This window comes from Stegostoma tigrinum, chromosome 14 (genome assembly GCF_030684315.1).
Source record: "Stegostoma tigrinum isolate sSteTig4 chromosome 14, sSteTig4.hap1, whole genome shotgun sequence".
In the NCBI taxonomy this organism is placed as follows: Eukaryota; Metazoa; Chordata; class Chondrichthyes; order Orectolobiformes; family Stegostomatidae; genus Stegostoma; species Stegostoma tigrinum.
The window spans coordinates 65,459,313-65,472,738 of NC_081367.1; the positions used below are offsets into that span (position 1 = coordinate 65,459,313).

The window sequence follows — 13,426 nt, forward strand, 5'->3', positions numbered from 1 at the left end:
AGAGAGTTCTGCGTTGTGAGATGTGAAATGAGATGTTACTAAAACTGAGCCCTCAGTGGGTCTGACAGCATTGGTGGAGAGAGAAAAAAAATTAACGTTTCAGAAAATTACTTTTCTGAGGCCTGACCTGTTGAGAATCACCAATATTTTCTGCTTTAGTTTTAGCTATAAAAAGTCTGAAGTATATCACTGTAGCATTGTAGGGGGTGAGTTAACTGGCAGCTGGTTTGCAATGCAGAGAGACTTTTTACTTAAGCCTATCTCCCCCATTTTCTGTTTATTTCTTTTTAAATGTAAACTCTATGAACAGTACATTATTTAAAACAATGTCCCGGTTCATAGCAATTCAACCAAACAAATAATAATTTGATTGCTCACATTGAAAGTGTTCCCTTTGATAAAGTGAAGATAGCCACAGTAACAAAGCAGCTCTTAGGAAAGTCATAAACAGCATTTTACAATGCCTACACTGCAGAAGGAGGCTATTTGGCCCATCGAGTCTACTTCCACAACTTCCCCAAGCCCTTGCCCTGCCAGCAGCCAGTTTGTAATACAGACTGATGCCACACAGTGTTAGTTCATTCTTGTGTCAGCTGAGATAACCATAAGAGACTCTCCTTCTCAACGTCTCCCTTCGCCTGATGCATAGTGCCCCTCAGGTTAAACCACCACCGGTCATCTCTTTCAAATGGGGGCATAGCCCAATGGTCCAGTAGGGCTACAATGATTTATTCTTTTAATCCAACACACAACTTTAATCACATTCTCAGACCAATGTTTCTTGGATCTTTCAGACCTTCATATTGTTGGACAATGCTCATTCCTTATCAGAAATTACAGTGACTATCCTGATTAACGACCAGGGAGGGCTTGAATATTATATTACTAACAGGGGAAAGATGGGAACTGATAAAACCTCATTAACAATTTATAGCAAAAACCTGTACATCCACAGACGGGAACACTGAAAAGTGGGAATGACTGGCTCGTTATTTTCAGCATGGACACAATAGGTCAAGTGGCCTCTTTCTATACTGTAAACGCTCTATGAACCTTTACCATTGGTGAGCAACAGCGCATGTTCAGTTTTGCACCATTTGAATTCCAAAGACTGGAGACCAAACATTGAATTGGAAAAGATATTTCTGGGGCTACAGAGTAGAAGTGAAGACATAGACTAATAGGATCAGAGGTAGTAAGAACTGCTGATGCTGGAGTCAAAGATAACACAGTGTGGAGCTGGAGGAACACAACTGGCCAGGCAGCATCAGAGGAGCAGGGAAGCTGACATTTCGGCTCAGGACCCATCGCCAGAAAAAGAATTTTCAAGGGTCCTGACGCAAAACATTAGCTTTCCTGCCCCTCTGATGCTGCCTGGCCTGTTGTGTTCCTCCAGCTCCACACTGTGTTATCATAGGCTAATGGTATAATTCCTTTCGGGGAGATCAATGGACAGAGTGGCTTCCTTCCTTATGATTCAATACCAAACAAGAAGAGCACTTGGCAGGAGCCATGTGAAAATATTCTTCCCGTTTGATGAAATGCATTATAACATTAGTTAAGTGCGTCCAAATCAGTCTTGTGAGCAGTCACAGCTATTACTGTATTTGTAACTGTACCTGCTGGGCTACTGCAGCAGCCAAGTTCCCACCAGCACTGTCTCCTGACACTGCTACTCTTGCTGGATCCACAGAGTACTGTACCAAGACATCTTGCTGTAGGAAGTACTTCACCACAGTGTAAACATCATTGAACTGATCAGGGAAACGATGCTCCGGTGCTAAACGGTATCTGGAAAATAACGAATGTATGTGAGTATCCAATCCGAAGAAGCATCACTGGACTTGAAATAGTAATTTTGCTTTCTCTCCACAGATGCCGCCAGACCTGCAGAGTTTCTCCAGCAATTTCTGTTTTTGTTTCAGATTTCCAGCACTCGCAGTTCTGTGTTTTGTTTGAGTGTACTGGTCGCGATTGCTGCCCATTGGTGTTGACAGGGAAAGTTGCATGCTGGCTATCCAGGGTGAACTTCCGATAATTTACTATGCATGGAGTTCAAAAGTTTTTTGGGGTTCAGGATTCAACTACTTATACTGTATGTTTCAATTCCCTCAGAAATGGCAGAGGTGGTGGTGGAGGAAGATAAAATTACATTTAAAAAGACATCTGGATGGTACACAAATCAGAAAGATTTAGAAGGATACAGGCCACCTGTTGGCAAATTGGTGAGGAATTTCTGGTCTGTTAATCCAGAGACCTGGGTAATGTTTGGGGGACCACTGTTTGAATCCCAGCACAGCAGAGGGCAGAATGTGAACTGAGCATAATGATGACCATGCATCCATTGCTGACTGTTGGAAAAAAATCCATCTGGTTCTCTAATATCCTTCGGGAAAGAAACGACCATCCTTTACCTGGTTTGGCCTACATGTGACTCCAGACCCTCAGCAATGAGGTTGACTCTCAACTGCCCTTTGGGGGCAATTAGGGATTGGCAATAAATGCCAGCCTAGACAGCAACGCCCTTGTCCCATAAATGATTTGAAAAAATACATTCTAGGTCAGATTGTGATGTTTGGTTGGCATGGACAAGTTGAACCAAAGTATCTGTTTCCATGCTGGATGACTATGGCACTAAAATTCTCTCTTCCCCTTTCCATAGGTCATTTTTAAAGTCTCTCTTTTGTGTTAAACGGATCGCCTGTCCCAAAATCTCCTAATGTGGCTCAGTGCCAATTCCCTACACCTCTGAACACAGAAGCAGATTAACTACATTGTGAAACATCTCTGAGTTACAGAAGCTTTCTCATGCAGGTTATTCATGTTGAATGTGAAGGGCTTTCGCATTAATAACTTGAAAATCATGTATGCAGACATTGGCAATTTTTCCCGTAGTATGGTACGGTAAAATGTCCTGTCAAATTTTTAGAGGAGGTCCTTGAGATTTCACTTGCATGTAAAACTAATGGACCATGTAGAACTGTGGACCAATGGCTTTTTTGTTCCTTTATTCATTCACAGGACGTGGGCATTGCTGGCTCAGCAGCATTTTTCTGCCTATCACTAATTGCCCAGAAGGCAGTTAAGAGTCAACCACATTGCAGTGGGTCTGGAATCACATGTAGGCCAGACCAAGTAAGAATGGCAGTTTCCTTCCCTAAAGGGCATCAGTAAACCAGATGTTATTTTCCCCCTGACAATTGACAATGGATTCACAGTCATCATTACAGTCTTAATTCTAGATATTTATTGAAATGAAACTTCACCATCCGCCATGGCAGGGTTCAAACCTGGGTCCCCAGACATTATATCAGTTGATAATGGGAACTGCAGATGCTGGAGAATCCAAGATAACAAAGTGTGGAGCTGGATGAACACAGCAGGCCAAGCAGCATCTCAGGAGCACAAAAGCTGACGTTTCGGGCCTAGACCCTTCATCAGAGAGGGGGATGGGGAGAGGGTTCTGGAACAAATAGGGAGAGAGGGGGAGGCGGACCGAAGATGGAGAGAAAACAAGATAGGTAGAGAGGAGAGTATAGGCGGGGAGGTAGGGAGGGGATAGGTCAGTCCAGGGAAGATGGACAGTTCAAGGAGGTGGGATGAGGTGGTAGGTAGGAAATGGAGGCGCAGCTTGAGGTGGGAGGAAGGGATGGGTGAGAGGAAGAACAGGTTACGGAAGCAGAGACAGGCTGGGCTGGTTTTGGGATGCAGTGGGGTGAGGGGACGAGCTGGGCTGGTTTTGGGATGCAGTGGGGGGGGGGAGATTTTGAAGCTTGTGAAGTCCACGTTGATACCATTGGGATGTAGGGTTTCCAAGCGGAATATGAGTTGCTGTTCCTGCAACCTTCGGGTGGCATCATTGTGGCACTACAGGAGGACCATGATGGATATGTTGTCTGAGGAATGGGAGGGGGAGTTGAAATGGTTCGCGACAGGGAGGTGCAGTTGTTTGTTGCGAGCCGAGCGGAGGTGTTCTGCAAAGAGGTCCCCAAGCCTCTGCATGGTTTCCCCAATGTAGAGGAAGCCACACCGGGTGCAATGGATACAATATACCACATTGGCAGATGTGCAGGTGAACATCTGCTTAATATGGAAGGTCATCCTGGGGCCTGGGATGGGGGTGAGGGAGGAGGTGTGGGGGCAAGTGTAGCACTTCCTGCGGTTGCAGGGGAAGGTGCTGGGTGTGGTGGGGTTGGAGGGGAGTGTGGAGCAAACAAGGGAGTAGCAGAGAGAGTGGTCTCCGGAAGGCAGACAAGGGTGGGTTTGGAAAAATAGCTTGGGTGGTGGAGTTGAAATGGTTCGCGACTGGGAGGTGCAGTTGTTTGTTGCGAACCGAGCGGAAGTGTTCTGCAAAGTGGTCCCCAAGCCTCTGCTTGGTTTCCCCAACTCCAGCTCCACACTTTGTTATCCCCAGAACTTTATGTAGGGTCTCTGCATTAACAGTCTAGCAATAATACCACTCGGCCATCACCTCCCTCTTATTACAAGATTGTGTATTAAATAAATAACTGGGCTTACCTGGGACAGATTAACTTGCCTTTTGCAATCAATTATGTTAACAAAGTTAAGGGATGCAAGGGCTATCAACAGTATTATTAAGCAGCACCTGCTCAGCAACCCCAAGTTCGGGTTCCACCAGGGCCACTCAGCTCCTGATCTCACTGCAGCCTTGGTCCAAATATTGGCAAGAAAGCTGAACATCAAAGGGAAAATGAGAATAACTGCCCTTGACATAAAGGTTGTATTTGGCCCAAAGTGGCATCAAAGAGCCCTAGCAAAAATTTCTGAAGGGCCTAGGCACGAAACGTCAGCTTTCCTGCTCCTAAGATGCTGCTTAGCCTGCTGCGTTCATCCAGCTCCACACCTTGTTATCTCGGAGTTAATGGGAAATGGGATGAAACTCTGAATGATTAGTGTTATTCCTGGAAGATGATTGTAGTTATTGGAGGTCACTCATCTCAGCTCCAGGACATCTCTGCAGGAGTTCCTCAACATAGTGTCTTAAACTTAACCATTGTCAGCTGCTTCATTCATGATCTGACCTTGTTAATAGCAGGAGGAAGTAGGAATGATGGCCAATGATCACGCAATGTTCACAGCTCCTCAGATACTGAGGACACACTGTTCAAATGAAACAAGATCTGGGCAATAACCAGGCCTGAGCTGATGTGGCAAATAACGCTTGAGTAACACAAATGCCAAGCAATGACCACATCCAACAGGAGACAAACTAACCAACACTCCTGACATTCAATGGTATCACCATCACTGAATCCTCCATGACCATTTTGGAGCTGCTTTGTCCAGAAACTGAACTGGATTAGCTTTATACCCGCAGTGGCTACAACAGTGCCTCAGAGGCTAGAAATCTGGCAGATAATGCATAGTGTGGGAAAATGTGAAGTTGTGCATAAGTAATACTCTGTTTTATTTACTTTAAACAGAATGACTGCCAAATTCTGAGTGAGAGGTGAACACTAAATAAAAACCAAAAGAACTGTGGATGCTGTAAATCAGAAACAAACAGAAATTGCTCAGAAGGGTCACCAGACCCAAAATGTTAACTCTGATTTCTCTCTACAGATGCTGCCAGGCCTGCTGAGCTTTTCCAGCAATTTCTGTTTTTGTTTCTGAGTGAGAGGCAACTTGACTGGAGTATTAAAGATCATGAACAGAATTGACAAGGTGGATGTGAAAAGGAAGTTTTCTCTTGTAGGCAGTTCCAGAACCAGGGGGCACTGCCTAATAATTTGGATGGAGATGAGGGGAGCGGTTGGGTAACTCTCCGCCTCAGCTGTTGGTAGAGGCCAGGTCATGGAATATTGTTAGATTTTGTTATACAGAGGAAACAAAGGTTTTGGGGGATGATTGGGAACATGGAATTTGCAACAAGCAGATCACTTATGACCATATTAAAATGGCAGAGCAGTCTTGATGGGCTGAATGGCCTACATCCGTTAATTTGTATATGTATGTTTGCACGGAGAGCTGGCAAGAGGCTCATGTGGCCTTTCATTTTGGGAAAACTACATCTATAACTAACAATAATAAGTGGAAGTCCTGTCCACCCAGAACTCTGGGTCATTCTGAGATGGATAGCTGTTTGTTGCTCAGTAACACCACTGGGAGAGCAGCAGCTGCTACCAACAACACTGCCATTTCAATGTCCAGAATCACCGAGGGACCCAGGCCACAGGTGAATGACGGCAGGCTCAGGTTGTGGGGGAGGGGTACAATAGAGTAGAATTTAGCAGAAAATCAGAAGTCACACAACACCATAGTCCAAAAGGTTTATTTGAAATCACAACCTTTTGGAGCATAGCCCCTTCATCAGATGAGCTTGAGATTTCAAATTGCGCTGTTGGACTATAACCTGGTGTTGTGTGATTTCTGAACTTGTCCACCTCACTCCAACACCGACACCCCCACATCATTTTCGCAGAAATGGCAGAGAGGTGTCTTCCAGTCACAAATCTCCATGCCTCCCGCTGCCATCCTTCAATCAGGGACTGTCTGCCAAAAAAGCCCGCAATGGAGGTGCACCTTATGGGTTCAGGGAGTAAATTAGGAAGTACCCAGCGAGGTTGTGCAGTAAGAGGTGAGGGTCACATGACGTACACAATGTTCAGCAAAGTATCACTTCATGAAAGAACAAGGAGCATTAAAGACAGATTAGACAGGGATATGGATGTGCGGTGGTTACAGCGATTCAGAGGCCTGGGCAAATATTACAGGAAATGTGAATTCAAATCCCACTGTAACAGTTTGAGAGTTCACAATTAGCTCATTTTCTAAAATTTTTGTTCAAAGATGGTAACAGCATAAAAAGAGACCTGTCAGACCACCATTTAAAATTGAAACATGTTAACCAAATCCTTCAGTGAAAAAAAAGGGAACGGCTGTTTGTATCCTGTCAGGTCTGGTTTGTAACTCCAGTCGAATATCAAATTGGTTGATTTTTAGCTGCTCGGTAAACTGGCCACGGTCCACTATTTTAAACCAATGGTTCAAGAAGGTTCATTGCAATCTTAAGGCAACGGTCCAAAGATATGCAGTGCAGGTGGATTGGCCATGCTAAATTGCCCACAGTACCCAGGGATGTTTGAGTTAGGTGGGTTAGATATGGGAAAGGCAGTGGTAGGGAAATGAGTCAGGGTGGGATACTCTTCAGAGGGGTAGTGTGGATCTGTTGGGTCGAATGGCCTGTTTCCACATTGTGGGGATTCTATGATTTCTAAGATTTCCATAACTAGGGATGGATACTAAATGCCAGCCAGAACCATATTCAAAGAATAACCAATATGCTTAAATGTGTAGACCATCCCAAGAATGGCTATATTTTTTAATAATCCATGTTGGCTGATTAATCGATTGACCCTTTTTTGTGGCAGCTTTCCTCCTTTCTGAAGTTCTAGCCTTTGCATGTTTGATTCATCCCTATCCCTCATGTGTGTAGCTTGTGCCGTTTAGTTCGTTTGTTGAAAACATCAAGCAGTTAAATTCAAAATACCATCAACAATCTTCACAAGTACAACAGAGCCACGCCTTACTATCTTACAATTGTCCTTAAAGTCCCAGAAACTATTACACAAGTTTTGTTTTTAAATACTTTGTATGGTTAGAATAGGGTCCAAAGGTAATTAACCACGATCCAACAGTGTCCCTTAATGAGGACAAAGTATGCTAAATTCTTACTCAACGGAAATGATGACTGCATTCAATTCAGTAGCGCTTTTTCTTGACAGGAGGTCATATGGTTTCATTTCTGAAAAAGAAAAGGAAGATCAATTGTGCTGAAGTAACAAAACTATTTTAACCGATTCAACTCCAATAACGTCCAGAGCATGTGGAGAAATACTCGAGAAGGCCAAAAGAGACCGTCTAGCTCTACATGGAGGAAGAGCTTGCATGTCTACCATTCCCAATTCACAGTAATGTCCTGTAGAAGAGTCTGGTGAGATTGCTGACTGTTTGTGGGCATCACTGACAACTAACATTTACTGGCCATTCCTTAAGACAGTGATAATCAGCTGCCTGCTTGTTTGCTGAGGGACATGCTTGGCCATTTCAGAAGAGTCTGGAGTCACATGTAGACTTGACCAGGTAAAAGGCAGTAGATTTCCTTTCCTAAAAGGGCAGTGAGTTTTTCCATCAATCCAGCAGTTGCTTGGACATCTTCACTGCTACAATTCTGACATTCTAATTCATACATTGAGTGATCCAAATTCAAATTCTCTAAGTAATCATGCTGGGGTTTAAGCTTATACCTTAGTATGAGTGACCTTTCACTCATTGACCATATAACATAACCACAATGTTCTAACTGTATCATTTGAGAGAAGAATGTTAACTGGGCAAGCCCACTGCTCTTCGTCAAAACAACAGCATGGGGTCTTTTACAGCAGTAGACAGGACATCAGTTTGTCAGAAATTCAAGTTGGCCATTCAGAAATAAGCAAAGAAAACAAAAACAAACACAAATCTTGCTTATTTTTTAAAAACCAGCCCAGCAATTGCTCCCTAGTATCAGTCGCCTGGAGATAATTAATATTTAAAGCTTGAAGACTTCAGTGGTGAGCAGCCCCGATTTAAAGGCACAAGCTGTGAATAAGAGGGGAAGTGCCCCAGCTGAGCTGAGCTGAGCTGAGTGAACATCGAGCTAAAACAGAGCTTGTTGTAATATCTTCTACAGCCACCAACCAGCACTCTTGCACTTGATAACAACTGCAACAAACGGTTTGCAGAAGTACAGTGATGTAACACCTACTCACAAATGTGTAGCCTAAAAACTGAACGAACCGCGGATGCTGTGAATCAGGAACAAAAACAAAGTTGCTGGAAAAGGTCAGCAGGTCTGGCAACATCTGTGAAGGGAAAAACAGAATTAACGCTTCAACCCAAAATGTTAACTCTGTTTCTTCCTTCACCGATGCTGCCAGACATGCTGAGCTTTACCAGCAACTTTGTCTTTGCTGCACAAATATATAGCAGTATACAAGAAACTTTTAACATATAACAGTGTGATTCTAAAGGAATGGAATTGATTCAATAATGGCTCAAAAAAGAACTAATGGCAGGAGAACTAGTTGCAGAATTTCTGGAGGGGTAGTGAAGTTTGACCACCAAAAGGATAATAGGATTGCCTGGGAGCCCAATGGGCATTGGACTGAGACAGTCCGAATTTGGATTTAAGGTTAACTAAAAGCTTGACAGCGGCGCTTAACACATGTCTCACTCACCCAAAGGACTGCTGCAGTTATGTGACACTAGTATTCTCTACATTTGGGCCTTTCATTCAAAAGATTGATATTGATTACGAGGAGCTGGGCCAAGTACCAAAACTTGCCTGAACTCTGCTAACTAAGAATGGTCCATTTATTCCTACTCTCTGAAGTCTATTTGTTGATCATTGCTCAATCCATGCCTGTATATTACCCCCAGTTCCACAGAGTTTCAATTTTTATGAACCTCCTGAGTGGGATTTTAGCCTTCTGAAAATCCAGAAAGAGACCACATCCACTAGCTTTCTTCATCGGTCTTAAAATTGGCGAACACTTGTGTTGAGATCGTCCCCTTTGGTCCTAGATTTTCCTACAAAACGGAAACAACCATCATGGAGTTATACAGCATGGAAACAGACTCTGCAATCTAACCAGTCCATGCCAACCATTTTCCCAAACTAATCTAGACCCACCTGTCTGCGTTTGGCCCATATCCCTCCAAACCTTTCCTATTCATGAACTTATCCAAATGTCTTTTAAATACTGTAACTGTGCCTGCATCCATCACTTCCTTTGGCAGCTCATTCCATACACTAACCAATCTGTGTAAAAGAATTGTCCTCCATGTCCTTTTTAAATCTTTCTCCTCTCACCTTATAATATGCCTGCTAGCTTTGAATTCCCCCACCTTCGGGAAAAATTCTTTGTTATTCACCTTATCTATACTCCTCATGATTTCATAAACCTCTATAAAAGATCACCCCTCAACCTTTTATGTTCCAGTGAAGGAAGTCCTACATCTCCTTAGAATTTCTATGATTCAATAAGGTTTCTTCTCATTCGCCTAAATACCAATGTGCAAAATCCTAAGCTATACAACTTCTCCTCCTTTTATACCCAGAATCAAACCAGGGAACCATTTCTAGACTGGGTCCAATGCCATTAATGCCCTTTATAGTTTTAGCTAGACTTCCCCATGCTCATAATTAATTCACAAGTTTCTCTTACCTCTAAGTGCAATGTACCCACATTTATCTTTTCATATATTTTGATTTTCCATGTCTTTAGAAGCTTTTATTATCTGTTTATGTTTCTTAACATTTTACATTCATGTTTTATATTGATGTATTGGGCCCTCATTTGCTGAATTATAACATTGCCCCAATCCTCAGGCTTATAACTTATTTTTGGAAGCCTTTTTTGATACAACACCATATTTATCGTCATTTTCAGGCACAGCTTGTTTGCTTTTCTCTGATGAGGCAACGCCCTCGCCAGTACCAAAAATGCAAAATGTTTCAGAGAATGAGATAGGCCCAGGGCAGCACAGTGACTCAATGGTTAGCACTGCTGCCCTAAAGCACTAAGAACTCAGGTGTGATTCCACCCTTCGGTGAGTGTCTGTGGAGTTTGCACATTTTCCCCGTGTCTGCATGGGTTTCCTCCGGGTGCTCCAGCTTCTTCCCTCACAGTCCAAAGATGTGCAGATTAGGTAGATTGGTCACAGTATTTAACAGGGTTATGGGGCTACGGTTGAGGGTTGGATGTGATTGGGATGCTTTGAGGGTCAGAGCAAACTCTATGGGCCATATGGCCTCTTGCTGCGCTGTAGGGATTCTATAATTCTCTAAGGAATATTGCACTACCTGTAAGGTTCTTCTAGTCTACCTAGTGGTCACCTTTCCCTCCAAGCATGCCTGGCCTTAATCTATAGTGTGACCACTGTGTTAAAACATGCTACAGATGTAAATCTCAGACTGGTGGATCCACCATAGTGATTCCAGCCTCTGCTCAAGTTTCAAAACCCAGCGCTCAAGATTTTGCAGTTGGACACACTAGCTGCATGTGATTGTCTGGGTCGCATGAGGCAACCAGGACTCACAGGTCACAGGCAGGATGTTCCATGCAGCTGAGCTGTTTTGTCAGTTTCCTTTCAGATCATTCCAACTAGAAATGAGAAAGCAGAAAGGTAAAATGACTAACAGCTCCAGTGAATCCATTTTAGAGATGAGCTTTCAACTCTAGATTTAATAATTCAACTTACCAAGTAACAGTTAAGGGTTTTGAACACAGAGCATTACCCTAAGGCTCTAGATTATGAGTCTAGTGATAGTATCACTATATCACTCTCTCACCATCTCTCATATCTCTGAAATACATCCTGCTTTACTGTTGAAAATATTTTTTAATGGGTGCATGGAAAGTCACGTGCTGCAGCTTTCAGCTTGCCAGCAGCCACGTTTAAAACACTTCAAGTGACAGTTTAGGTAAAAACAAAAAAGAAATCCCACCTTATGCCAAATCCTTTTCGGCACAACCTGCCCTGGTAATGAACACAACTGTGTTGTCATTAAAACAAGTTTGCAAAATAGATTAATCACATTATGCTGCTTAGGTGCTTCCAGCTCACTATTTTTGACCTTCCAGTTCTTGTCAACACATTCTCGCTGATGTGCGCATAGCTAGACGTGCATTCAGCTCATAAGGGTTCCCCAGGCCAGTGTTATTTAAAGGGAGCCATCTAATTTTCAGTTCAGTTGCTATGACTAATCACAGGACTGAAAATGTTAGAAGAGTTCGGTAAAGTCAGTTACATCTGCAGGGACTAGTGCTGGACTTTGTGAAAAAAAAGAGTTGCTTCCTACTTCAAAGCTTTGGAATCCGTGGGAACTACCGACACAATTTACCTTGAGCTGCAGCATGGGCAGCAATGCTTGCAAACAGTTAAAGAGAAGGACACCTAGCCTGAAGTCTTCAGAGAAGAATTCTCCCAACTGCCTGGAGACTACAGCTCTGTGTTTGACAACTGATCTGCATCAAGGAGGTAGTTATAGAATTGTGCTAGCATTAGAAAGCTGACCTGCAATGCCAGACCAAGTGAAGGTTAGTGTTGTTGTGACTAGTGCTATTGTGATGTGAAATGGGTGCGATTCTAAATATTGCTGCCAGTGAAATCCTCCAGATTTGAAAGGCATCAAACCTGCTCTTGTATTTACGTGGCTAATGCAGTACAGTTTGTGATCAATGGCTTTCCCCAGGATAGTGGAGAATTCAGCAATGGTAATGTCAAGGGTGATGGTTAGATTTCATCTTGGTGGATATGATCAATGCTTAGCACCTGTCACACAAATGTTACTGGGCAGGTCAAACTTGGACAACGTTCAAATGCAATAAAACTTGGACATGGACTGCTTCAGTATTGGAGGAGTTATAATTGCTGCTGAACATTGCACAATTGGGAAACATCCCCACTTCTGACCTTATGACAAACAGAAGGTCATTGATGAAGCAGTTAAAGATGGTTCAGCCGAGGACACTACCCAGAAGAACTCTTGCAGACACAAGCTGGAGCTGGAGTTGACTGACTCCCAACAACCACAACTATCTTATGTTCCAGGTGTGACTTCAAGCGGGGAGCACTTTTCCTGGAACCTCAATGTTATGAGTTTCGCTAGGCTGATGCTTGTTTCCACACTCTATGTGATGTAGCCTTGATGTCAAGGTCTGTCAATTTCACCTCCCTTCTGGATTTCAGCTCCTTTGTCCATGTTTGAAGCAAGGCTGTAATGAGGGCAGGGGCTGAGTAGCTCTGATGTCAGTGTGCAGGTCATTGCCAACCAAGTGCTCACAGCCAAGTCCTTTAGAACTCAGCCAGCTTGGTCAGTTGTGATGCTGCTGAACCACTCTTGGTAATAGACTTTAAAGTTCCCTACCTAGAGTACATTCTGCACCCTTGCCAACTTCCATTATTCCTCAAGTGGTAACATAGGTCAGGCAGCTCAGTTGGCTAGTTCGCTGGTTTGAGATGCAGTGATGCTAACAGCATGGGACCATTTCCCACACTGGCTGAGATTACTATGAAGGTCCCTCCTTCTCAACTTCTCCCCTTGTCCGAGGTATGGTAAGAACCAGGCTTAACCATCACCACTCATCTCTCTCTTTAATGAGAGAGCAACCCTATGGTCCAGAGAACTACAATGACATTATCAATTCAACACAGAGGAGCTCAGACTCATCAGCAGAGGAGAGAGGATGCTCTATGCTATAATCAACACAGGTTTTTTTCTAATTCTGTGAAACTTCATGGAATCGGGAGTCAATATTGAGGACATCAAGAGTATGCCCTGCAACCACAGTGCATCAGTGGACGTGTGAGAAAGAGTTGAAGCTGGTGGATAGACTGGTCAACCAGCCTCCAATGTCTT

General features: G+C 43.5%; 1 protein-coding gene across 2 annotated transcripts in view; it reads right to left on the reverse strand.

Moving 5' to 3' along the window:
* The window catches only part of aadac (arylacetamide deacetylase), a 57,181-nt gene that overhangs the window by 2,597 nt on the left and 41,158 nt on the right, over positions 1–13,426 (reverse strand). For both annotated transcript variants that reach the window (XM_048541602.2, XM_048541603.2), the window contains 2 exons: positions 7,696–7,765; positions 1,620–1,791 (listed from right to left, as the gene is read on the reverse strand). In XM_048541602.2, the coding sequence (XP_048397559.2) occupies positions 1,620–1,791; positions 7,696–7,765 (242 nt within the window). The remainder of the gene's footprint in view (positions 1–1,619; positions 1,792–7,695; positions 7,766–13,426) is intronic.